Source organism: Sardina pilchardus, chromosome 23, assembly GCF_963854185.1.
Source record: "Sardina pilchardus chromosome 23, fSarPil1.1, whole genome shotgun sequence".
In the NCBI taxonomy this organism is placed as follows: Eukaryota; Metazoa; Chordata; class Actinopteri; order Clupeiformes; family Clupeidae; genus Sardina; species Sardina pilchardus.
Genome location: NC_085016.1, coordinates 16,914,760 through 16,939,012, shown reverse-complemented (window position 1 = coordinate 16,939,012; position 24,253 = coordinate 16,914,760). Strand labels below are relative to the sequence as shown.

The window sequence follows — 24,253 nt, the reverse complement described above, 5'->3', positions numbered from 1 at the left end:
TGGTGTGTGCTGGACTTAATCTGGTCTCTGCACACACAATGCAAAACATTCTCATTGTAGTTATAAGGGGGCCAAATTTGAGAGACATGTTTAATGTCACTTTGGACAAAAGCATCTGCCAAATCCCATAACCATAACCATAAATACTGAAGAACCTAATAGGGATTGTAACCAACTTGTAACATGCAAACTTTTAGGAATGGAAGACTAGACCAGCAGATTGTTATGGATGTATTTTATATTTAAATACATAAAAATCATTATTCCATGGCAACATTTCTAACAAACAAACAAAATAGTTCAAGAACTGTGTGCATTCAATAGCAGATGACCGTATGCACGATAAGACTGCACACATAAATCGGCCGCAGGGAAGGGCAGGGCAGACCAAATTGGCAGTGAAGGTCCAAAGAGAGACATCTCTCAGGCGGAGACACTTGAAAAATGCAAAGCCTGCTGTGAACAGCGCCCAGGTTTTTCCAGCCCCTGTGAAGATGTTTTCGAAAACGAGGCATCCATCTGTTGGAGCATCCATCACTTACACACACGGTAGCAGTGTCTCTCGCAAACCGCCTCCCTCAGCCCAGCTTCTCCAGCAGCGCCTCCACTCCTTTAGAGTTCTGGATCTCCTTCAGATCTGGGACGATGGCCTTCAGGGCCTGTTTGACCTCTTCAGCCACTCCCTCATCTGCACTTTGAAGTAGGCTGCAAGTCCAACACAAAACACAATGTTTATAGGGAAATACAGGTCATAGGGAAAGACCATTCAATACACTGCATGTAAACATTTCAATTGTGTGCAGTGCAGAATGATGTTAAGCAATTGTGATATTGTCAGTTCAATTTCAAATCAACAAATACTGGTCTGCTATGGAATCACGAACTTGTAGACTTGAAAAATGTTTAAGAAAAGTAAAAAAAAAAAAAAACATCAAAACATAAACACTGCCTAACGTCTTTGTTTAATATGAAGAGGGGGACTACAGAAGGGAGGAGGCGAGCCAGAGAGGGGAGAGGTAAATAATAGAGGGATGAATAGAGGGGGCGTGGATGAGAGCAGCGGAGAAAAGAAGGGGGGAGTGGAGAAAAGGTAATCCCCCGCTCGGGCGGGCATCTGATTGGCATCCTGAGCCCGCGTAAGTGTGTTAGGCCTGGGAAGTGGGGCAACTGAGCATGCTCGGACGCTTTCTCTCTCGGCACTGAGGGCTGGGAATGAAGCTCTTCAGGATAAAAAAACATAAAGCCTGGATGATTAATCCATCCTTAAAGGGCAAGAAATCTGGCTTGGTGGAGGATTCTGAACTCTCTTCTCTTGGAAGTCCTTACAATAGAAACTTGGAGCTTCACTTCACTGAAACCGCTGTGTGGCTTGATGTAGAGTGTTTATTGTGGGAATGACAGTATAATGTGCAGTTTCATATCTACGGTGTGCTATGTGTAGTATTAATGTGTAGAGTTTATGTCGTATGAGCAGTACTGAATGTGTGGCAGCGGGCCCTTATGGAGTGGACGTGGCATCATCGCCTGATAAATGGTCAGCACAGAGGTGCGTTCAAATCCGCAAACACGGGCGAACATTGGCGAACGTCTGCAAACACTTTTCTGTTTGCCTTGAGTTTTCCACGACCGTTTGAGGACGTGGTTCTCTGTGAACATGTTGGGAGTTAGACAGAGAGTTACCGTCGAGATGGAATGTTTACACAAAATAGTTCACATGTATCTGTTCAGATGAACACGTTTGTCGCAAACGTTCGCCTCTGTTCAAGGAATTTGAACACATCGCAGGTTGGAAACCCAAACCCCATGTTGTGAGTCCCTGTCGCTTTGGATAAAAGGGTCTTCTAAATCCCACTCCATTCACTTCATGTGCTTTACAAAGTAGATTTGCACTCACCAGCCAAGGACCATGGCTCCACGGTTAACTGCAGTCCAGCCCTTCATCTTCTCTAGGCCCACTTTGTCCAGTAACACCCTGGAGAAACGTTCTGTGGACAAACAGAACAGAGAGTCCATTAGATTGGTCAACACTCACTTACACTCTCAAAAACGAACGTCTCAATTCTGCAGACAGGGGTTCAAAGTAATGCAAGATCAAGGCTGTGCCTCTATTAAACACAACACATGTGATGGGGATCAGGACTCCATTTAATGATAATCAGTGGTGTTGCAGTGATGAAATGGGATAAAATTCAGAAAGGTCAGCAGGTTTAGAGTGGGCAGACACAGCAGTCAGAAGATCAGGGTGATCACTACCATCTGATCGCTACAATTTGGGCGGTAACAATTAATTAGTGAACCAATAAATTATCAACTATGAAATGAATAAACTATTTTGGAAATTGTTTAATCAATTTGGGTTATGTTCAGTAAAATTCCTCATTTTCAGCTTTACCTACTCCTCAATGGCAGTAGGCTAAATATCTTTGCCAATGGCACAAAACAAGGCATTTGAGGACATAATCTTGGTCTTTGGGCAACACTGATCAACATTTTTTCTAAATTTTCCATCATGATATTGATCAAACAACTAATTGATTAATCAAGAATATAATCAACTATGAAAATAATCATCAAAGCAAATGGACTTAATGATTCTTTGAATCAGGAAAAATTATTCATGAAAACAGAGCACAGCAGTGTGGAAGGCTGAGTGTGCTGTTGTACAGTAACTCCAATGACTGGACTTGGACTTCGGCTGTTTCCTAGTGTTACAGCTCCCCCCAGAGGCTCAAAATAGTTATTCACATCGACTTTATCTCTAGTGGTGTTAAATTGCCCCCTGGGAATAGCTCCATCTGGCACACAACTATACTGCCTTTATTACCCGATGCATTCAAAACCTACAGTAGCACTCTATTCTACAGAGTTGCATTTTGTATGCATTACTTGCATAGCACATTGCAAAACAGGTGAAGCTGAACAAGCTCTGCATCAATGATGTATAAATAAAAACTTGCTTTGGCCTCCAGCACTACGTTTAATATTCAAAATGCATTTGCACGGGCCATCTAATGAACAATCCAAAAGGTGTCCACAGTCCATTGTAATCTCTGCATATTTTCATGTGCAACAAATTGGCAACATCTGCCTGTGAACATATTTCATTAGATAAATAAGCACTGTTTTGGCTGCGGCTACAGGCTGCAAGTGGCCCACCGGCCCTCACCTTCTCTGTCTGACTCCTTCATCTTGGAGTCCTGTTCGATGAGCCATTTCAGCACCAGATGACCTGCAGGGTGTTCCACCATGTGCAGCTGCAACAGAGGACATCAGGATACAATCACGCAATTTATCGCCTCGAGGCCATTTCATTATGTAGCCATTGTATATTGTCCACAAGAACCGGCTACGACCAGCTGTCTAATGACCCGGTCAAAACGGACACTAATAAGTATTAAACGCCCTCGTTTTCACAGTCTACGTGGCTGGAAATGGGGAGCAAACAACAGGACACAGGAAAGGAGAGTGGAGTGGAGACTAGGGCTGTGTAATTAATCGATTCTAAATCATAATCACTGTAATGCATTTAAGACAATGTTAAAAATGTGAAATCGTAAAATCAATTTTTCACTTTAAAGGAACACTCCACTCCACGCATTGAAACACGAGAGATATGCATCAACTCATCTTAGTTAACGGAATAACGTTATAATAAATATTGCTTAATAACTTAAATCCCAAAGGGGAAATTATTTTCAAATATTCAATGAAAAACAGCTTATTTGAAATAATTTCTTGCCTTTTGACATTCCACAAAATAATCGTAATCGAAAATCGGATTTTGAGAGAAGAAAATTGCGATTTTATTTTTGGGCAAAATCGAACAGCCCTAGTGGAGACATATTGAGCGGTCTCACCTGTCCGTCCACGCCACCAGGAACAAACTCGTCGGCAGCTAGATCGGCCACTGCCTCCATGGCGGGACGAAGGTCGCCGAGCGCTGCGCCCAGGATGTCGCTCACGGCGACGCAGGAGGCCTTGTCCGTTACCATGGTGCGTGCGTTTTCCGTCAGGTGCGTGAGCAGCGTTGGGGAAATGGCCTCCAGCAGCTCACGCCGCCGCACTGCTGTGTCCTTCTTACTGCGGGAGCACAGAGCACATGAACATCACTCAAAACATTATATTACATTATATTTATTTAATCATGACATTATTAGATTAATACCTTAGTATATCATATTCATTATATTATTATTTTACTAAATGATGTTTAACTAAACTATTAATTATATTATTACCTTACTACACAATATTCATTAGATTATCACAGTATCACATTATATTGATATTCAACAATACAAATGCTGGAATTAACTATTTGGAATGATGGTCTAAATAATAAATAAACTCCCACAACCCACATTTAAAGTACAACATGTAGGGGCTATGAAACGTTTGGTCCATCAGGTTTGTAACAACAACGCTGAAATATTTATTCAGCAGCGCATAGCTCCAGACCTGTGTGCGTTGCCGTCTCCTTTCTCCAGCAGCTGGATGATCTCGGGCAGCAGGTGAGCCGGGTCCCGAGGGCTGAGCAGATACAGCAACACCTTCCTGCCATGTTTGTTACTGATGACCTCAGTGAGGGAAGAGATGATCTCCTGCAGGTCAGAGGGTAAACGGGGTTAAAGCTGGAATATGCATGCTATCAGGGGATATACAACAACAGAGTGCACTCGGCCATGCTGTTCTGTGGACTACGAGAGTTACTAGTATAGGCCTTTCACTGACAATGTTTGAAAATGTTGTGACAAAATTTGTTGCAATGACAAAGTAATTTCAGAATATCAGAGATCTTACTTGGTGTGTAAGGACTAATAAGAACACATGTATTTCATTACAAGCGTGATTTCGTGCAAATATTTTGTCCGAAAATTCAGACTTCTGTGAAAGGGTCTTAATTCTGACTCCTGATCACGAACATGTAATTACTTCAGTGTAACAGCTAACAGTAATCAAGCATTTGGTCAAACTTGGGGATGACTCACTGATATGATAAGTTGCTTGACGAGTTTGGTGTCATCAATGCAGTCGAAGGCAGCCAAGAGCGCCAGGTGTGCATACTCGCCCTGGAGAGAGAAAAAGAACACAAATATACACACATTATAAAATCACACAAAAACCTCTGCTTTCTATGAGCTGAGATTTAAACTTAACTCACCATGGCAAATTTGTCTATGTAGGTCTTCATGGTTTTGACGATGACTTTCCTGTCCTGAAACAGCAAGCACAGCATGGTGAACGTTGGTCATTTGAAAGAATAGATGCAACAGATTTACATGACGGACAGACATGGACGGATGGACGTGGCCATTCGGGCCTCACCTTGGGTGTTCCGTGCCAGAAGCAGTGCATGGCCACCCGCGCCCCGTCGTGTGTGTGGGCCAAGTACACGACCGACTCCCTGATGGACTCAATCATCTCCTGCACAAGGGACACAGTTAGGAGATGCACAGTAGCCTACGGCCCCATTAAAACAGCAGTGGAAAGCAGTGACAGTACTGAAGCAGAGTGTGATGCTTACCGTTCTTTGTTTGGCTGGGGCATGGAGAAAGAAATCCAGGAACACTTTATGAACCAGGGAATGTTTGACAACCGCTTCTCTGTTGCACATAGAAAGAGACTTCAGTTCAGTGAATTCCAGAGGGAAAATTGTAGGAGTATTGTTGGAATTAAAAAATGTAAATGTTGTACTACTCACTTTTGTAAAAAAAAAAGATTATGTTGCCGCACACTCAGATCTCGATCTCAAATTTATTGGTGTCAATAAATTTGAGATCGAGATCTGAGTGTGCGGCAACATAATCTTTTTCTATAAGTTTCGTCCCGTGCCAGCACCTCTAAGGGTGTGCATTTTTTCATCTTTTCTTATTTGTACTCACTTTTGTACCATAGGTGTGAGAATCTGTTTCATCTCCTCCATGATGCCATCTACCTTGCCTGGGTTACTTTCAAGAACCTTTTCTAGCGTGGGACAAACTGTGGACTGCAACATAAAGCAATGTACTTTAATACACTGTCAAAATAATGAAGTAACTAGGAGAAAAACATTATGCACACAAGCTTTTTACCACCATTATCCACAGTTGAATCAATTTTGATGTTGGCTAATAAAATGTTCGAAAGGGTCATTCAGTGTTCCCCAAAGCCCAAGATGACACTTTCAAAGGCTTTATTTTGTCTATCCACCAAAGATATTCTCGTCACTACCATCAATCAGTAGATAAACCAGAAAACATTCAGATTTAAGAAGCTGAAGTCACAGAATTTTCAACACATGGCAATTAATTCAATAGTTGACAACTAATCGATCAATGTAGCAAGGAGCCCAACCAAACACTAAGATAAAACTGAACAGTAAACAAATATGACATGAAAACAAAAACACCTCTGTGCGAAATACATAAACAACGGAAAACAGTGGCGACCAAATCAAGCATATATCTGGACATCTCATAATGTGTACAATACATTCTGACCTCAGTGGTCGGTACAGCTTCACCACTGAACTCACAGTACCCATACTGTACACAAGACACAGGGGCAAATACGGTCAACTGCATACCCTCATATGGGTAAAAATGCATTTACATATACACAGGTCTGCGTATACCCCCTAGTGTTAGCACGCGATTATTGTGTTTATGTGGGCATAGATGACATCAAGAACCTTAAAAGCAACCTCTAGGCTACATAAAAACTGCCCAGGTATGGATTAACAAAGGTAAATTAGTCACAAACGTATGGAATCATGGTGTTGTCAAGAAAACAAAATTATTGTTTCAATACCAAGTCAAGAATTGAAGAAAATATTTGATTTGGGGGCCCCTACTAACATTGACGTCATCAGTAATATTGGTTAGAATGTGATCATTCACACCAGTGGCAGTCATATATTCTGCTCGACTCCACACACACACAAATACACATGGAAAATTATGGCTTCTGACATGTTTCTATTAAATATATTTTCTGATTCATATAAAGTGAACAGCCCCAGACTAAGGGAGGATGTCACTTCAAAAGAACACGGTCATTCTTAAAAGTATCGATACTAATACAATTAGGTATTGTGCCATTTTTAATTTCAGGGTATTGCGATACCGTGCAACAACAATACGGATTCATTTTTCAAATGAAAAAAATAACAAAATGTCTTAATTGCTCAATATATATTTAGAAACAAGCAAAAAAATAAAAGTGTCCATACCTTGAGTACTTGGAATGTGTTTCCATAGAGCTCCTCAGTGAGCATGAGGCGCTGGGGGAGGATGGCCTTTTCGTTGTATGCGTACTCCACCACCGACGAGGCCTCCGCGTGGCGCAGCATCTGCCGCACGTTTCCCTTAAAGGCCACCATCACCTCTCCGACCTGCTGCTTGCTCCTGTGGGAGAAAAGTCAGTCAGATTGCTGGCTTAAATCCTCTTCCTGAGCATACAATAATGACTCAGATCCACTACCTTACACAAACAATTATTGTCTCCAAACTATATGTGTGGAAATTAAGTGCTTGAGAATATTCTCATACACTTCATAGATGCGCACGCAAGTAGCAAGTACTTACCCATACATTAAAAATTTCTTAACAATATTTCTGGCATATTTTGATTTGCTCAACTCAACAATGTGATCTGAAAAATAGAAGAAAAGGCATCATAGGACTTTCTGCCTGGAGCAGCACTAAACATTTGTACCACTTTGCTGCATTAGATATAATGCAGCATAATCAACTTTTTTTTAGAACAGGACACTCAAAGAAATTGATTACCTTCTGATGGGCATTACTAATAACATTACACAGACAACCCTTACTCCAACATGAAAGGCTTCACCAATGGATGAGTTAATCGATGTGACAGCAGAGGGCAGAGTACTCACCTTTGAGTTCATCAAACACTTCTTGTCTCTGCGTTTCACTGCCAAATTGGATAAAACACTGTAGCACACGTGTTGAGTCATGTGCAAAGGCAATCTGGGGAACAGACAAGACTCTCATAAGGCACACCAAGTCAACCGAACCCACCAAATGTGACACTGCCTATTATCTAAAGCAAGACTTCATGCAAAAAAAACATCAGACTTCAACTACATTATAATTAAACTGTCAAGAACAAGTAGGCTACCTAAAGACATATTGATCACCCCTTATTGAACTTAGATCAACCAGTCAACATCCCTGCAAATATTATGGGATCTAAGCACATAATGAGAAAAACAGCAACCCACTCACAGATTTGATCTTCCCTTGTACAAGGCCATGCAGCTCTTTCATCAATTTGGTCCGCTTATCTTTATCACAGTCTTTCCTGGAAAAGTGATTAGGCAAAATGTTAGGAGATTCAACCCAGTCATGGTGCATGGTGAGGTCAATTCAGGACATGAGGTACAGCATAAACAATCATACATCAATCAGGGAATAAAGCCTGGAGAACACTTAACAAGAACGCTAAACAAATTCTGTGTCTCAAACAGCATACTTCCGTCAGTACACTGCTAGTGTGCACTGAGCACTTCCATCCATAGTGCCCACTTTTCACATGATTAATAATTGTCCCAATATTTACACTATATGCATAAACTAAGTATTGGAAGTAGGCAAGTACAGACATAGTAGGGCTGGGTGAACCCTGCCTGAACTTCTGGGGAATTTGAATTTCGCCCGACAGCTCAGGCGGGAAACCAGCAGATCTATCTCCTCTGTTTACTGCCAGAACCTTTGGCTCCAGTCAGAAACGGCCATACTCTAGTTCTGGCACGCTATTGGCCGTTGACGTGACGATAACGAAACTTAAGCGACGCGAAGTGCAGTAGAAACAAATCGCAGCCTCCCCAGACTAATGTTCAATCTTAAAAGATTGAGCTTAGTATGGTGAAAACCAGACTAGCCCACATCATGGTGTTCAACACATAGTCCAATGAGTCCAACAAACAAATGGCTTACTCACCTCCTAACTGCTTCCCACACCTGCTTTGCTCTGGTAATGATGTGAAATGTTTCTTTCCGCTCATTCTGCTGACGATTCTGCTTTAAGTCCTTCTTCTTCTGTTTAAAATCATCCCATTTAGGTTTCTTTGCCTCTGAACCTGAAATGAATCATTGGTCATGGTCATTTTTACTATGAGGTAAACAGGATGTTATGACCTGTCCTGTACCCTCACCAAGCACTTAAGAATACTCACCATTCTCACCATCCTCGCCCTCCTTCCCTGGATGAAACTTTCTCTTTTTGGAAAATTTTCCATCAGTTGGGGTCTTCTTGGAGAACTTCTGTGGGAAATTCTTCCCTCCTCCTTGGAATTTCTTCCCTCCTCCTCCTTGAAACTTCTTCCCTGCTCCTTGAAACTTCTTCCCAGCTCCCTGAAACGTCTTCCCTTCTCCTTGAAACGTCTTCACAGCTCCCTGAAACGTCTTCCCTTCTCCTTGAAACTTCTTCCCTGCACCTTGAAACTTCTTTCCTTCATTATTGAATTTCTTTCCTGCTGCATCAAACTTCTTGCCCTTGCCGGTGTTGTGTGGCTTGAAAGGAGGTTTTCCACCTAAAGCTTTACCCTTAGGTTTACCTATATAAAGAGGATAAAACAGGAAAACCCTTCAACTAAAAACTGTATAAGATATGCATTCATTTATCAATTCAACATAACGAAAACAAGGAGGGGTAACAATCCTACTGTCAAAATAAATAAGAAAATAAACACAGAAATTACCCCTACCTGACATAGCACCACCTTCTCCTTTAGATTTTATCCCATCCTTGGGAGCAAATGACTTCTTTTTTGGCTTTCCATCCATGGTGACACTGTCACAATAAAACAAAACATATGACAAGACACCAAACTATGAATTTCAAGCCAACGGAAAGATAGGAACAGCACTCACTTGCTTGAAATGTAGCTTGCTTGCTAACTTTGCTAACTAGCGAGCAAGCTACCTGGATAGCGAAAAATGCTGGATTTACTAGATTTAACACCTGACCAACAACAATCATTACAAAATGTGTAGATGACTACAGTATGCGCTGTATCGATGCCAATATCTTATTTTCCCTGGCAAAGCCACGTGCCAGTAGAGAAGTAAACTAAGCTAATGTTACTGTTAAGAGTTGTGGTTGGTTAGGTACTGAATGGCTATCTGGCAATCTGAGAACTAACATTATCGAATTCCTCTATATCAGGTCACACATCACACTCTACATAATGTATAAATTGAGACTGGTCCAGAGACACGATCAAGCGTTTAGTCATACCTGACATAACATAGACTGTACTATGTTTAACACTGAGAAAAAAATTCACGTCTTAGCTTACCTTCACATGTGAGTCGCAGTGTACACACGCTTTAACACACTTTACGGCAAAGAGCGACTAGGCAGGATAACTGTCGTAAAACTATACCGTGTGGACTCGAACATCGCAAATTGTGAGTGAGACACGTAGGGTATTATTAATTTTCTTTCCTGAATTCCTTGCAGAAGCCAAAAATGTTTTCTAAATGTAGGCTACAGTCCCTTTGTAATCTCCCCACAAAACTATATTGATCAAGATCCTATTTAAAGCAGTAAAAGGGGAAATATCCAAGGTAGGCCTATCCAAGAGTAGCCTACTTTCTGTAGGCCTAGATATTTGAGTGACACAACAGCTATGATTGGATTGGAATTCCTTACATTCCTTAGCTTATAAGCTATATCAGATTCATTTATTGTTAAACAGTGAGCCGTGAAAATATAGGCTAAAGCATGGGCGTAAGACACTCAACTTTGATTACATTTTTATTTTCAAACATTTGAAATCCATTTCAAAACATGATCAGACATGTCAATGAACACATGTATTATACAATTATAATAATAAAAAAACCCATGTATGTCACATAACAAAGGAAAGCTAACACGTAGGTCTAGGCTGCATATCTGTATTTTCAAGACGGGGTCCGTGACCCTTGGGGGTCTCCAGAGTTTAATTGAGATTTAAAAAATACAAAAAAATACAAAAAAAGTTCTATAAACATGGCTTGCATTGTTTACATCTTTACAAAAGTACTTTCATACATGGTAGCCTATCACCTGTCCAATACATTTAGTTTAAAATGCAACATTCAACCCAGAATGTAGGCCAAAATGCGGTCCCTCCACCACGCCTGTATCAGTCAATAGGTCTTTGGCCTCAGAGATGTTGAAAACTTGTAGCCAAGGCTAAGAAGTGAATTAGATTTTAGCTTAATCCACATATCAGACATTGTATAGGTACGAGGGGATGACTTCGGAGGTCAGGCTGACCTAGGCATACCTGTAGGGAAGGACAGAGCACCAGAGGGAGGATTAATCATTATGAGTATCACCACAAGTAGCCTGTTGTTAGTGTGGGACATGCAGACAGACAGACAGACAGACAGACAGAAAAGACAATTACACATTTACTAAGATATGTCGAAAATCTAATTACACTGAATATATACTACTTAGAATAACATACAACAACTATTTGGAGACTAGGAAGTATCATTCTGTCCTGGCTGTAATATAGTCACATATGATTGACACATTTAAATGTATCTCATACATGGACCCCACCCCTTTAGTTTTTCTGTTTCTATAGTGTACATTACCCAGCCTATAGTCCCAGGGTTCAGTTGAATCTAATCTGTCCAATCATGCCCTGATGATGTCGACACACTCTATGCTCCTGCTGGGGGCACGCTATGCCTGAAGCCAAGTGGGCACCCTAGACAAGCAGACAGACATTCATTTTACAAGAAGGCCACTATAAAAATGTGCGATTACTGCTCTGAATTGGTTAGTATTATGTATACTTGTTTTATTAAAGTAATACTGGACACCTTCTCCGAAAACACATTTGGAACAATTCACCTCATTTTTGTGTCAACACTAAATGTAATTTCTCACTTTCAGATAATGTATGGCACAGAGTTAAATGCTTTACAAACAACATCTTACCTGAAGAAAGGATTTTTGAGGTCCAGTGTATTGCCAGACTTAAATCCTGACTGGTCAATGACTGCCACGATGTGAATATCATAACTTTGCCTACACAAGACACAAAATGAATTTACTTTCATTTATTTGAAGGGTTCTGTAAAAATATCTGAATACTTCCTGTTGTTTTCACAGTATGTACCTCTTATTGGCTATGAGTTGAACTCTCCCTGATAATGTTTGGTCCATTTTGGCAAACAGTGGCGTCTGTAGGAGGCAGCGGACTTGGTACCAGTGAGTCAGAGGCTGGTTTGGGGCTGTTGAGAGCCATACGGTCATTCTGTGGAAAAATTTGGAAAATAGTTCTAAATCTATAGAGAATTAAACAAGCTGTTCTACAACCATATCAAAGTTATAGTGATTGTAAAGTGCATATTTCAAAGTGAAAAACATAACATTTCTTATGTAATTGAAACTGGAATAGCAAATATTCAACACATAGTGGAAAAACATATATATATATATAAAAAAGGACTTAACATTGACGTTACTGATGAACAAGGATGCTCCAGGCAGGATTTAAACTAACAGCATTATGCTATAATCTCTGGCCACAGCTTTTCACTATACAGCTTTATGAGGTTGCTGAACACAATATACCGTATTAATGTGTTTTTGTTGTACAATGCTTTTGATAGGATTGTGGTGTGTACCTGGATCCAATAAAGGCTATGTCAAACCAGAAGGCAATTCCATGGATCAGTCCTGTTTGTGTCAACTTGAAAACAAAGGGAATGTCCAACCTACATTATGAAAGCAAATATCTATTTAATGCATCATTTGATTAAAATAAACATTATAGCGCAAACACATACAAGTTGCAGTGTTACAGGACTTTTACATTAAATGTTGACATGACCGTGACAAAGAAAGTTGATTTACAGTACAAACCTGTGCAAGTCCTCCTCCTTTGCCTCAAGAAAGTTAATAGTGTATTTTGTGGACCGGGCCATTAAAATCTGCCAGTCAAATGTGTCCTAGACGAAGACAAAAATGTAAATGAATGGCTTGAGTAAAAGAGGGTGAACATATTCAATGATGGTATAATGTTTAAGCAAGAGGCTGGAATATTTGTCCTCTCATACTTGTACAGGATGCTTGTTTTGAGTAGCAGTGTCATAGTCCTACACTTTTTGTCAAATTTTGAACAAACTCTTTAAATATTTTTCCCCTTTTGTTGTTTTCTTTTTCTTTTTTTATTGGATTCTTTGTCACTTGTGGGGTATTTCCATTCAAAGTGTGTACCAATGTAGGTGAAATATAGAAACAAACAACAACAACAAAAAACTCACTTAAGTAAATCAAAAGAGATGGTCGACCAAGTTCTTGGCTTACATAAGGAATATAAAATAGCAATAAAGTAGCAATAATAACAAAAAAATTGCCCCAGCGAAACTCTTGTGTTCATGCACAGCCCTGGCTTTATATAAATGGGAAACAAATACAGTGGCTTGTAGCCATAAACAATCCCAGCCAATCCACACTGTAATTCAGGAGCACAGAAGGGAGAGATGTAATTTGATTGGCTCTTAAGCACAAATAACAACATCAACCGAATGATGGACTTCCACCATTAATGTATTCAATCATTAACTATATGAGAGAATATATATATATATATATATATATATATATAAATAAAAAGATGACAACGTTCTGTATTTCTGCCCATCTGTTTGTGTATATATTGTTGTCTGTGTGTATGCATGTGTGTGAGAGAGGTACCACAATTGGCTGTTTGAAGAACTCATCTACAGCTGCAGTGTGAAGCCCACTCAGATTGATGCCATGGAAACAGGTCTGTTGCCTGCCAAGGAAGACAGCTTGCATTTCAAATCAAAGTTTTCAATTACACTGAAACGGTTTCTGTAACTGCATGAATGTTTAATAACCTTGTGAAATGCCATTATGTTGCTAAACGAACAGCCAAACTGCAAAGCTCTGCAATAGATTACAAACAATTTCACTTGTGCTGTCTCAGCAGACAGGAAAGACGACCGGATAAATTGAGCTTTATTACAGCAGTAGTGCTTTGGCAGTTTTCCCCTTTGAGACCATTCACTATGTTTTGTAGATTAAACCTCTTAGTCTGGAGTTGTGAATTGGCCAGAAGTGCTAAATGCTAGACCCCGTAGGCAGTGCTGTAGTGAAATTTACAATGTCATGTCTCTGTTTCGTTTCCAAAATACACACCTCCATAAAACTGACTTCAGTGATATTCCTGTCTCCTGCCTGAAGTGATCCAAAGAAGGTACCCAAAAGCCAAGTTATTTAGTGCCTTGGGGCTTTCAGAGTCAAAGGTGTGAAATTGTAGAGCAGAGCTGCCACATAGCCTTCTGGATCTCAATAGGACAACTTCATTCACTCTGTCAGATACTTAAATGTGGCCGCAACTATTTTTAAGAGTATGAGCATTTCTTGTTAAGCTGCAGTGTTGCATCAGGTAGATATATAGTGCACTGATGCATTTATCCACTGAATAATGAATGATGTCAGTTTCAACTTAACATTCTATGATGTGTTGCAAGTTCCTTACAGCTACAAGACAATTTTGGAAGGGAAAGCAAAAAGTTATCTGGGATCTAACCTTACTGATGTTACTATGTAACTCTCAGTATCCGTCACGGTTCACAGACAGCAGTGATTGTATTTGTGAATGTTTGAAATCAATTGCACAAAAAGTTCAAATTCTAAATACTTTTTGGACTAAGTGTAGTCCTAAAATCTATATAATCTACATTGAAATTGTAGTGCTTTACTGTCAGTAGGTCACTATAAGTCACTACAGGCTGTGGGGCCTAGCTGGACCTCATGCTGTGTGATTGGTCCAGAATCTCACAGTGAGATCTGGCTTTGGCTTTGTGCTGTCAGAGCTGGACCAGGAACCAGGGTTAGGACAGAACTGAAGCATTTAACAGCATCCAGGAAACCCACACAGAAGGGGTCATGGCACAATGACCTAAAGGCAAAACACTGTGGGTGGGAGGGCTGCTAACTACATATAAGCTAATCCAGAAAGGGAATGTGCGTGTGTGTGTGTGTGTGTGTGTGTGTGTGTGTGTTAGAGTGGATATGAATGAGAATGTGTATGAGTGTGTGCCTGTGTGTTTGTGCATGAACTGCATGCTTGAATACAGACGTGTGTTTGCTTATATTTGCAATGAGGAGGAATTGCCAGACCTCTTGGGTCAGGCTGTAAACATGCAATGTATGTGTGTGTGTGTGTGTGTGTGTGTGTGTGTGTGTGTGTGAGAGAGAGAGAGAGAGTGTGTGTAGGGGGTACGAGAGACAGAGAGCGAGACTGTCTGAGACATTGTGTGGGTGACTGCTGCGGGAGAGTGAGGCGGCTTCATGTATGGGCTGTTAAAACACTGCTATGTTTTGTTCCACCTAGTGCTGTGGGGGAGGGTGAAAAAGTGAGCTCATCTGCACAGAAGTGTTTCCACAGTAACTCAGAGCACACGACCAGTGGGCAGCGGCAAAACTCACTGTCTGCAACACCCCACCACAGCTGTCCTGATGCGGGGAACTGACGACAACACACCAAAAAGCTAACACAGCATCAACATCCGCATGTCTACTTGCGGTAATGTGGCAAATACCAATAGTGCAACTGCATGAGTCACAAAACAATGCCTTAGAAATCGGTGCCACATGTTTCAAGTGAGTTTAGGATTTAGTTAAGGAAAGCCTTTGCTTTCTTATCTCACCAAAAGCCGGAGCGCGCATAGTGCTCCATGTAAAGCGCTTCGTCTGTGAATGGGGCCAAGTGTATGTCACTGGAGGTGGGGAACATCATACCTAACCACAGAGGGGGAGACATTAACAGAAACTCAGTTGTTGACTAACATGTGAATTTGCAGCTGTGAAATAAACATAATACATACAGTAGATTTAGGTTATTTTTTGTATATTACCTTATACAACATATATAAACTATTTAATGATATGGCTAGTTAGTGAATTTTTCATATGGCTACAAAACCACCAACCTCCCAGTTGGAAATCTGAACCCAAATCGACAAAAAACATTTTTAGACACGTTGGGAATATTGAATGGAGCACATTTTATTTCATTTAGGGCTTGACATTTGAACTCACCTTTGGGCCGGAGCCATTTCTTGGCATGCAGATAACTCTCCAGCATCCTCTCATTTAGCAGCATGTAACCAATGGGCTCGGAGATGATAATGTCTACCTGTTCAGGTAACGTGATCTCTTCCACCTTTCCAGCTAAAACTATAATTTTATCAGACAAACTGTTGCTCTTCACAAGAACCTGAAGAAGAAAAAACATGTTTGTTATTGCAAACTGGTTTTCATCAAAGAGTTTGGGTCCAGGCTCTGTGGGCTTAAAAGTGTGACAGAATAATTTACCGTGTGCTGGAATGTTCTAGAACTCAGTGATTGGTGGAGTTATTGCTGCTGGCTGTATTACATATAAATGCGATGGGACAGACTCTACCTGCACATAAAGCATTAACAAGCATCCAGCTGGATTCGAAGGATCAAGATGTCTGTGTGGTCTAATAGACTAGCCTCTCGTGATTTAGACGTTTTTTGTCTAAATCAGCACAAACACAGACAGATAAGAGGCAATGTGGAGGAAACGCCAGGAGACACATCTGGTTGCTCTCTTAAAAAACGAACCCCTTTGTGTTTCTTTCCAGTCCGAGTGGAGAGTGGAACTGAGACGCGTATGCTTGACTGTGCTTGACTGTTTGGCGAGCATCCACCCACCCATGAAAATATGTTTTCTTTTGCCCCATTGCCGGGTTTTTTTTTTGTGTGCCAAAAAGGGCTTTTGCACCATTTAGCCTTCTGAATTTGATGCTTTGGGGTCAACTTGAGGGGAGTTTGGAAAACTCTAGATGTGTCTCTTTGATATTGTAGCATTTTCTAACAGCTCCTACATTTTTGTTCTTGGTCCAGCACGTTGTTATTGTCAGTAAACGTTTCCTGCATATTTAGTGCTCAAAGTTTTGCAACCACCCAAGAGAAACAGTTGGCAACATGAGGATGAAATCATTGACGTTTCTGCACTCCCACTAATCTGGTGTAGGAGTAGTCCATCATGATGTCAACAGGCACAAAATTAAGACAATAATACTTTATCTTCACGGTCATGTCTAGAATGTATCTCAATGTGTGATCGCTCTTGAGACTATGTTAACTGAGGGGCACAGGGAGCATTGGCAGGCTGAAGTGGTTTTGAGGCGAGCTACATTGGTAAACATCTGGCCAATGACTTAGTGTCAAATAACTGCATATAGGCCTTGGGCAAAGCTAGAGGCAAAACATTTTATGCTGGAGAGACCCATTCAAAGCAATGCACTTCATTATCTAATGGAATGGTAACATTCCATCTTATATTCTATCCATCAAGTTGATAGTGGGTGGCAGTAAATCTTAAATATTTAACTCAATAGAACAATGATGATAAATTTGATAATAATAATAATAGCCTAATAAAACACTCTGAGTAGCATATGCTCACCTCTGCGTACTTGGCCACGGCACTTGCCTCCACAGCGTACACTCTTTTGGCACCCGCTTGCACTGCGAAAAATGACAAGATCCCCGTTCCACAGCCCACATCCAGCACTATCTAACAACAGAGGGAGAAGAGCAGAGATTAAGCCACATGTGGGCCCCGTCATGGATGAAATACCACCGATTTCACCGATTTTGGACATGTTGAAAATGGAATGAAATCCCGCTTATTACTCTGACTGGTCCAGGTCTACTTGGCTAATTGCCTGGTAACAATTTGAATGGGAATATTTGGGAATTATGTTGATATGTACATGAATACATGACAATGGGATGCACATAAAGATCACAAAGTGATTATACTGTATCTCTAGTCATCTCTTACCTTATCTCTAAAGTCCTGCTCATTCAGAAGAATGGCCTTCTGGTAAGTAGCAGTCCTCAGGTAGTCCTGAAGCATGTTCTGCTGTTGTGATATACAGCCATAAAACTAAAATGACAATGAGGAGTTATGTAAACAAAACGTCCGTTTTCCTCCCCCATATCAGTGAATTGATTATTGCAATGATCCCCCATTTGACTCACATATCTAGTAAAGATAAAGCAGAGGTTACTAGACCAGGATGAAGGATAGACAGATTATACAAAAAGAACAACTATAAACAGCTTTAATCTGTTAAAGCCAAGTGAAGTTGAGCTGGACTTGTCCAGGCCTCCACCTGGAAATATTGGAGTGCAGAGGAGCCTTCAGTCCGCTGGTCAAACGCACAGCACTCCCCCCGAGGTTTGACCCCGCTGCTCAGAAGTCTCTGGAAGTCTCGGTAGTCTGTGAATAAACCCATGCATTTGTACATTGTATACCAACAATTCAATTTGTTATTACTTACAGTGCAGCATCATTGACATACAGTAGGTCTCAATACACATCCGGTTAAAATAATAAATAATCAAATGCCACTGTACTACAGAGTCAGATAGATCCAAAGTGCTTATCAACTGTCACTTTTCAATTCAGCCAACTGTGCGCCATCAGCTCCATAAGAAGCTGACATTCTTGATGTCATCCAACCCCTGTTAGTCTGATAGCCTTTGTACATCTCTACCAGCACTGATTCATATTTCTGGCCATTCATCATCAGCATCCTAATCCTAATACTCTCATGCTCAAGAAATATGACAGCACATCCTGCTTAAGCATGTAGACCATATGCAGTTTTGTGTCAGTGCATGCTCAACAGGCAGGGATGCATTAAGTAAATGACAGCCACATTAGCTCTCCATTGTCATGTTCAGACACGCGCGCCGAATCGATGTTGGAGTATATCAGAGTGACGCCGCCGCCACGCCACGCCACGGTCCTCTTTCTTCTCCATCTCGGCCCGAGCCGGAAAACACATCACACTCTCAACGGGCGACGACGCTGAGCTGAGAATAGGGGCCTGGGTGCTGCTCTGACATTCCATCCCACATGCTGAAGCGGACCATGGCAAGAGAGACCATTACACCCTGCTATGGACGGGCTGGCGAAATAACACAGCTCCAGCCGAGCTTGCAGTCTCTACTCCCACCACCGCCACCACCACCACTCCTCCACCCCACCGCTGTAACGCTTGTCTGATCCTGGCCCTGGTCACTGCATGAGTTCCTGAGTGCACAGACAGGGGCTTGTTTGAAGAGCACACACACACACACACACACACACACACACACACACACACACACACACACACACACACACACACACACACACACACACACACACACACACACACACACACACACACACACACACACACACACACACACTGCATGCAGATGTATTGCACATGTGCGGTGGATTCGACTTCAGAGAGACGGGGGTGACCTCATTGCTGTTGCAAGGATGTCTGATGTTGGTTATTATACATGGATTATGACGCACATATATCAGTGATGTATTTTAACATAATGACAACAGTGAAGAACAGATATAGAGTTCATTAGGTCATGGAAAAAAACAGTGTTACCTTTATGCAAATGTCAAGTCTTTCGTTAAAGCCTAGACGGCACCACATTGAATGTCATGAGTCATTTGTTTGTTTTTTTAAGGTCCAGTGGAGCTTGAGTGGGCTTGAGTAGTGAGATGATGACTGATTGGTGCATTAGGTGCTTGTGTAAATCTGTGCACCAGGAACAGCATGTTACCCCTGTGGCAACATGTCCAATGTGTGTGTTTGTGTTTGTGTGTGTGTGTGTGTGTGTGTGTGTGTGTGTGTGTGTGTGTGTGTGTCTGTGTGTGTGATCATCATGAGGTCCATGGTTTGTGTTTCTCTGTTAGATGCATAAACTTGTGAAATGAATAATATTCGTGTGTCTTTGTGTGTGACTTAAATGTGTGGGTATGAAGTGTGTGAGAGTGTGTTGAGGGCACAATTGGGTGAAGGTCTGACCTGAGTCTGTCCTGAAGCACAACACAGAACTCATGTTGCCCTTGGAGACCAAGAAGGACCGGGCCCCGACACGGCAGCAGTCTGTCTCAGACGTGATGGTGACCTTGAGTACACAGGTGCTGTCATCTGTAAGAGTATGAGTCAAGGACATCCAACAGTGAGAGACATTTTCTCTCACAAACACAACATAGACTCACACAAACACACTTTATCCTCTTGCAGCTGTGGTCATTGTGATAACAATTAAAGCTTTCAAGATACCAAGTCTTAAGTCTCCCTCCATAAGATGATTCGTCATGTCTGTCCGGTTTATGTCAATCTATACGATCTTAATTCTTTTGTTGGCGACTGCAAGGCACCAGGTGGAAGAAATGTCTCCACTCAATCAATCCACCACTATGTAAAAGACATTGTTATTCTTATCACTGAACTGATACAGCTCAATACTTTCAATGTTTGAGTAGTGATTAATATAAGCAGGAAAAAAAAGACTTGATCCAAAACACCAGTGGACGGGAATCACTCTGGCAGTCAGACCCCTGGTTCCATGGTGGTGGAAAACAGTCCGGAGCACTGGCAGCGTCACTGGTCTACCCCCCCCCACCCTCCAATAGGCCACACAGCTAGACCCTCAGCAGGCCTAGCACTACATCGTACTCCAGCAGTAAATCTCAGCCAGCTTTCAGCAGCCAGAGGGCAGAACAAAAGCGGCACCAGACAGATGTGCAGCAGCCCACCTGAGTAAAGACAGAGTCGGGGAGAGGAAGAGAGCGTTTTACCGATCCTTACCCCCCAGCTCATAGGAGGCCACATGAGCCTGACCTGAATTGACTCTTTTGATTCTGATGTTGCTGTGCCAGCAGCATGAATATTAGACTTTTGATGATAGAACTCTCCACTTGATCAGTTTAGTGAACTGTTACTCCTTCATGCAAAAGCATATAAAATGGATAACAACCATTTGTTAGGGCCCAGGGATCAGGCCGAGTTAGAGGAAGCACTTGTAAAATGCTTGGGGTATTGTGTGCCTCAACCCATCCCCCTTTAATGCAAATTATTTTGCATTAAAGTTGAGCAAAGGCATAACTTTCTTGACATCACAATAAATGCTTTGCACGCCTAGGCAAATACGTGAGTCGAGACTGAACAGGTCTCTAAAATAAACTCCTAATTCTTCATCTAGCCCTTTCCCCAGAACTCAGATCAACATGCGTATTACAAGTCACAGTGCTTACCATCCATCAAAACCAGGTTGACCCCTTTCCCCTCTTGGCTGGCTTGCAGCGAGAGCTCCTTGTGCTGGCCCTGTTTGGTGACCTGAATGCCACATTGTTGCTGGTCTTCGCTCAGACAGAACACGCTGACGCAGAAACACGTTTTTTCCTCCGAAACATCCATAGGCCCATGTGCTAGTGGTTCCCTCTTCCCCTAGGGAACTGGTGTGGTGCCAGGGCTCCTGTAGTTCAGCTTACTGGATGTAAGGCTTCTCATGTGCGCAGTCATATATAGGCTACTCACTGTAAACGGAGAGGAGGGGCCTTAACTGTGACTGAACTCGTCAGCCACTGGAGGAGTCCGGCTAAGGGTGGGGCTTGACTCATTGAGGGAAACTGAAGGAGCATGCATCGAGTAAGGCAAACTTTTAATGTTGCTGCCCCCTTTTGGTGACTGTGTGCACTCTACACGTACATTCACATCACAAGTGAGTAGTGGAAACAATTATTTACTCCACCATTTCTAGATCCAATCTGACCGTGGCTTCATTGTAGAGCTACTCTAGTTGGAATCATTTTAGAGCTGGAATAAGAAGTTTTGCATTAATTATGAGTCATATAATCTCTTACTACATGTATTCAACAAGGGTTGGGTGACGGTCCATTTTTGTATAAATGCACTTGAGGATTTTATCTCTATGGCTTACTTATCCTACAAATCCATTGTGTATTGGTAATGCATTAAATTGGGCCTGCAACATCTACTGTACATTCACTGTGGGCTGTAGATGCTCCCTTCATTTCAATTGGGATAGGAGGTAGCCATGTTCATACTCCACAGGAAATCCACTTCACACCTTGAGGGGGGTTCCCGCCAAAGAAGCCTTAATTCTTGTATGAATCGGGAACTGTGTTTAATCCAAATCTTTATAAATGTATAACAGAGGCAAAATTGTCTGCTTTTGACATTTAACAAGACTCCACAAGCCTTATTGAATAAAACCCACACACACCACATGTGAACTCAAAATATTTTAATAAAATATATTTTCACCTCAGTTTACACACAATACATTGACAGTGACTCATCTTCTGACTAGAATTCCAACCCTTAATTAAGACTTTGCTGTAACCAAAACACTTAGAAACATTTTACAATTCTAAAATCAGTAACGTAATTAAGTCAACATTAAACACTTCTACCATTGTTTTACCATTGGGACGCGTTTCTCCAGTGGGCCTCTGCGCATCGGTCTGGACCTGGCAAAATAATGCAACAGTTGTTGAATGCTCTCGAAACACATCTCTTCACTTTACTAACAAATATCTTTAGGAGAGATACGACTTCGTCATCTGTACCCTCATAACAAAATCTATAAATATCCTTCCCCAAAAGGGTCAAATGGGTAGTGAGTATAATCATTGGGACAGGCTGACAAAGCCACGAGCACATGGACTTAACATAAACTTTGAAAGGTTTAACTTAAATCTGACGGAAATCAACGTTTTACATTTGCATCTTACCTGTGCAAGATGTTTTCAGCAGAGAGAAGTGTCCAACAGCGTCCTGAATGGAAAGGAAAGTAATGTTATTTCAACAACTAGGCATACATGTAATTCATTTCTCAATATAGCACGAGCGTTGAGGTTAACCTCGCCACGTGCTAGGAGCAGTCAACGTTAACAGTTAGCTAACGTTAACATACTGCAACGTTTTCCGTGCGTCCTCATAATATAATATAAACTAATCACAGGAAGTCATTATGTGAACAGCAAAAGTGTTTAATCATCGGACGGACATTCTATGCAAGGTTAAGAGACAACCACAACGAAGCAACTTACAAGACATATCCGCGTGCCTTCATGTCTGGAGCATAAAGAAGGGAGCAACCAATCAGCAGCTCGGAAACTTAACTGTGCAAATTACTTGCAGTGCATAGTGAAAACTAGAAATGTTTAACGTTACAGCTATAGAAGCGTATTCAACGTGTAGATTGGCAAACATAGTAGTCTCGCCGTCTCGATCTCGTGTCCACTGAGAAGAGATTGCTGTCTGCTGCCGTTGGCTGCTGCTAGACTTCTTAAAGTCGAAGGAAAAGGAGGACTGATGTACTCTGGGTATAAATTGAACACCACATGACTCATTATCGCCACCTAGAGTAAAGGGGTAATGCAACATTATTCAGCGTGTCAACATTTCTGTAGTTGTGGCCAAGCTCACACTGGAGAACTCCTAACATATTCTTCCAATTCCCTTAATCAGTTGATTCAAATCGACATAACTCTTCATCTAGTACAGCAGTGCCAAACATAAGGCCCGGGGCCAGATCTGGCCTGCCAGAAGGTTTCATGTGATGTGCCCCCAGATGTTTGGGTAGGAAGGGAAAAATAAAGCCAAACAAGGAAAATCACATCCAGTTGTCTTCAATAATGTGTAATAAGTAATATATCTATGATTAGCGCTACAAACTATCCTCAGGAAGGAATAGGCAGAGAAAACTGACATGGGAAGACCAGTACTGTATATGACATGATTTGTACTTGTTCACTTATACCTGGGTATAGTGAAGGAGGATACCTATCAAACAACAATCTGTAACCCATGCAGAAAAATGACAATGACCAGGACCATGACAGCCCCCACAAGGTCACATTCCAACAAATCCGGCCCACTGCTTAATAAGAGTCTGACACCCCTGATCTAGAAAATAAGGCAACTATTGATATTGCCGCAGTAATAAGCACACAGGCAGAAGGAACACATAAACAAGGTGTTCAAACAAATGTTCAAGTTTGCTTTACATGATCTTTAAATGCAGTAGATTACACTCAGGGTAAAGTTAAAACAGTTGATCGCTCCCATGCTCCTAGTGCAACATTGCTTACTGGATACAATATAGTGTGCCTTGGTGTGAACCACTGTATCCCATCAGGGAGGCAAGAACACTGGAAGGACAGGTTGAGGAATGTGAGATGTTTGCTCAATTGATGGAAAATTATGAATTTGCTTTTTAAAAATCATGGATTACAATGAAGGATTGCACATTTAAAGGAGTCACATAGAGTGGATGAATTGAGTATTGTACTGTGTTAAAATAGTACTATTTTAACACACAAGCTTCCTCT

The 24,253-nt window shown here is 41.5% G+C and overlaps 2 protein-coding genes and 1 long non-coding RNA gene across 5 annotated transcripts; all 3 read right to left on the bottom strand.

Moving 5' to 3' along the window:
* Positions 1-220: 220 nt before the first annotated feature.
* Positions 221-10,406, bottom strand: pum3 (pumilio RNA-binding family member 3). Of its 2 annotated transcripts, none has more exons than XM_062528088.1 (18): positions 10,307-10,406; positions 9,713-9,798; positions 9,182-9,562; positions 8,947-9,085; positions 8,232-8,307; positions 7,880-7,973; positions 7,566-7,632; positions 7,211-7,385; positions 5,883-5,986; positions 5,525-5,603; positions 5,326-5,424; positions 5,162-5,215; positions 4,989-5,069; positions 4,459-4,601; positions 3,858-4,080; positions 3,167-3,254; positions 1,895-1,985; positions 221-705 (listed from the first exon to the last, which is right to left on the bottom strand). In XM_062528088.1, the coding sequence occupies exons 2-18, from the start codon at positions 9,789-9,791 to the stop codon at positions 579-581; spliced, it is 2,100 nt and encodes a 699-aa protein (XP_062384072.1). In that variant the 5' UTR covers positions 9,792-9,798; positions 10,307-10,406; the 3' UTR covers positions 221-578. The 2 variants fall into 2 exon arrangements, with proteins under 2 accessions (XP_062384072.1, XP_062384074.1); XM_062528090.1 differs by lacking the exon at positions 10,307-10,406 and adding an exon at positions 9,879-9,897.
* A 354-nt stretch (positions 10,407-10,760) lies between these two features.
* Positions 10,761-21,375, bottom strand: carm1l (coactivator-associated arginine methyltransferase 1, like). 2 transcript variants are annotated; one of them, XR_009937084.1, is made up of 14 exons: positions 21,149-21,375; positions 19,914-20,039; positions 18,204-18,310; positions 17,870-17,974; positions 17,489-17,599; positions 16,093-16,270; positions 15,702-15,792; positions 13,717-13,798; positions 12,883-12,968; positions 12,645-12,734; positions 12,134-12,271; positions 11,953-12,042; positions 11,604-11,719; positions 10,761-11,284 (listed from the first exon to the last, which is right to left on the bottom strand). XR_009937084.1 is itself a non-coding variant. In XM_062528318.1 (13 exons), the coding sequence occupies exons 1-13, from the start codon at positions 21,309-21,311 to the stop codon at positions 11,275-11,277; spliced, it is 1,377 nt and encodes a 458-aa protein (XP_062384302.1). In that variant the 5' UTR covers positions 21,312-21,375; the 3' UTR covers positions 10,761-11,274. The 2 variants fall into 2 exon arrangements, 1 of the variants encoding a protein (XP_062384302.1); XM_062528318.1 differs by lacking the exon at positions 11,604-11,719.
* Positions 21,376-22,146: 771 nt separating this feature from the next.
* LOC134071368 (uncharacterized) lies at positions 22,147-23,204 on the bottom strand. Its single transcript, XR_009937059.1, has 3 exons — positions 22,970-23,204; positions 22,652-22,694; positions 22,147-22,387 (listed from the first exon to the last, which is right to left on the bottom strand). It is a non-coding gene; the product is annotated as an uncharacterized LOC134071368 (long non-coding RNA).
* Between the last annotated feature and the right edge of the window lie 1,049 nt (positions 23,205-24,253).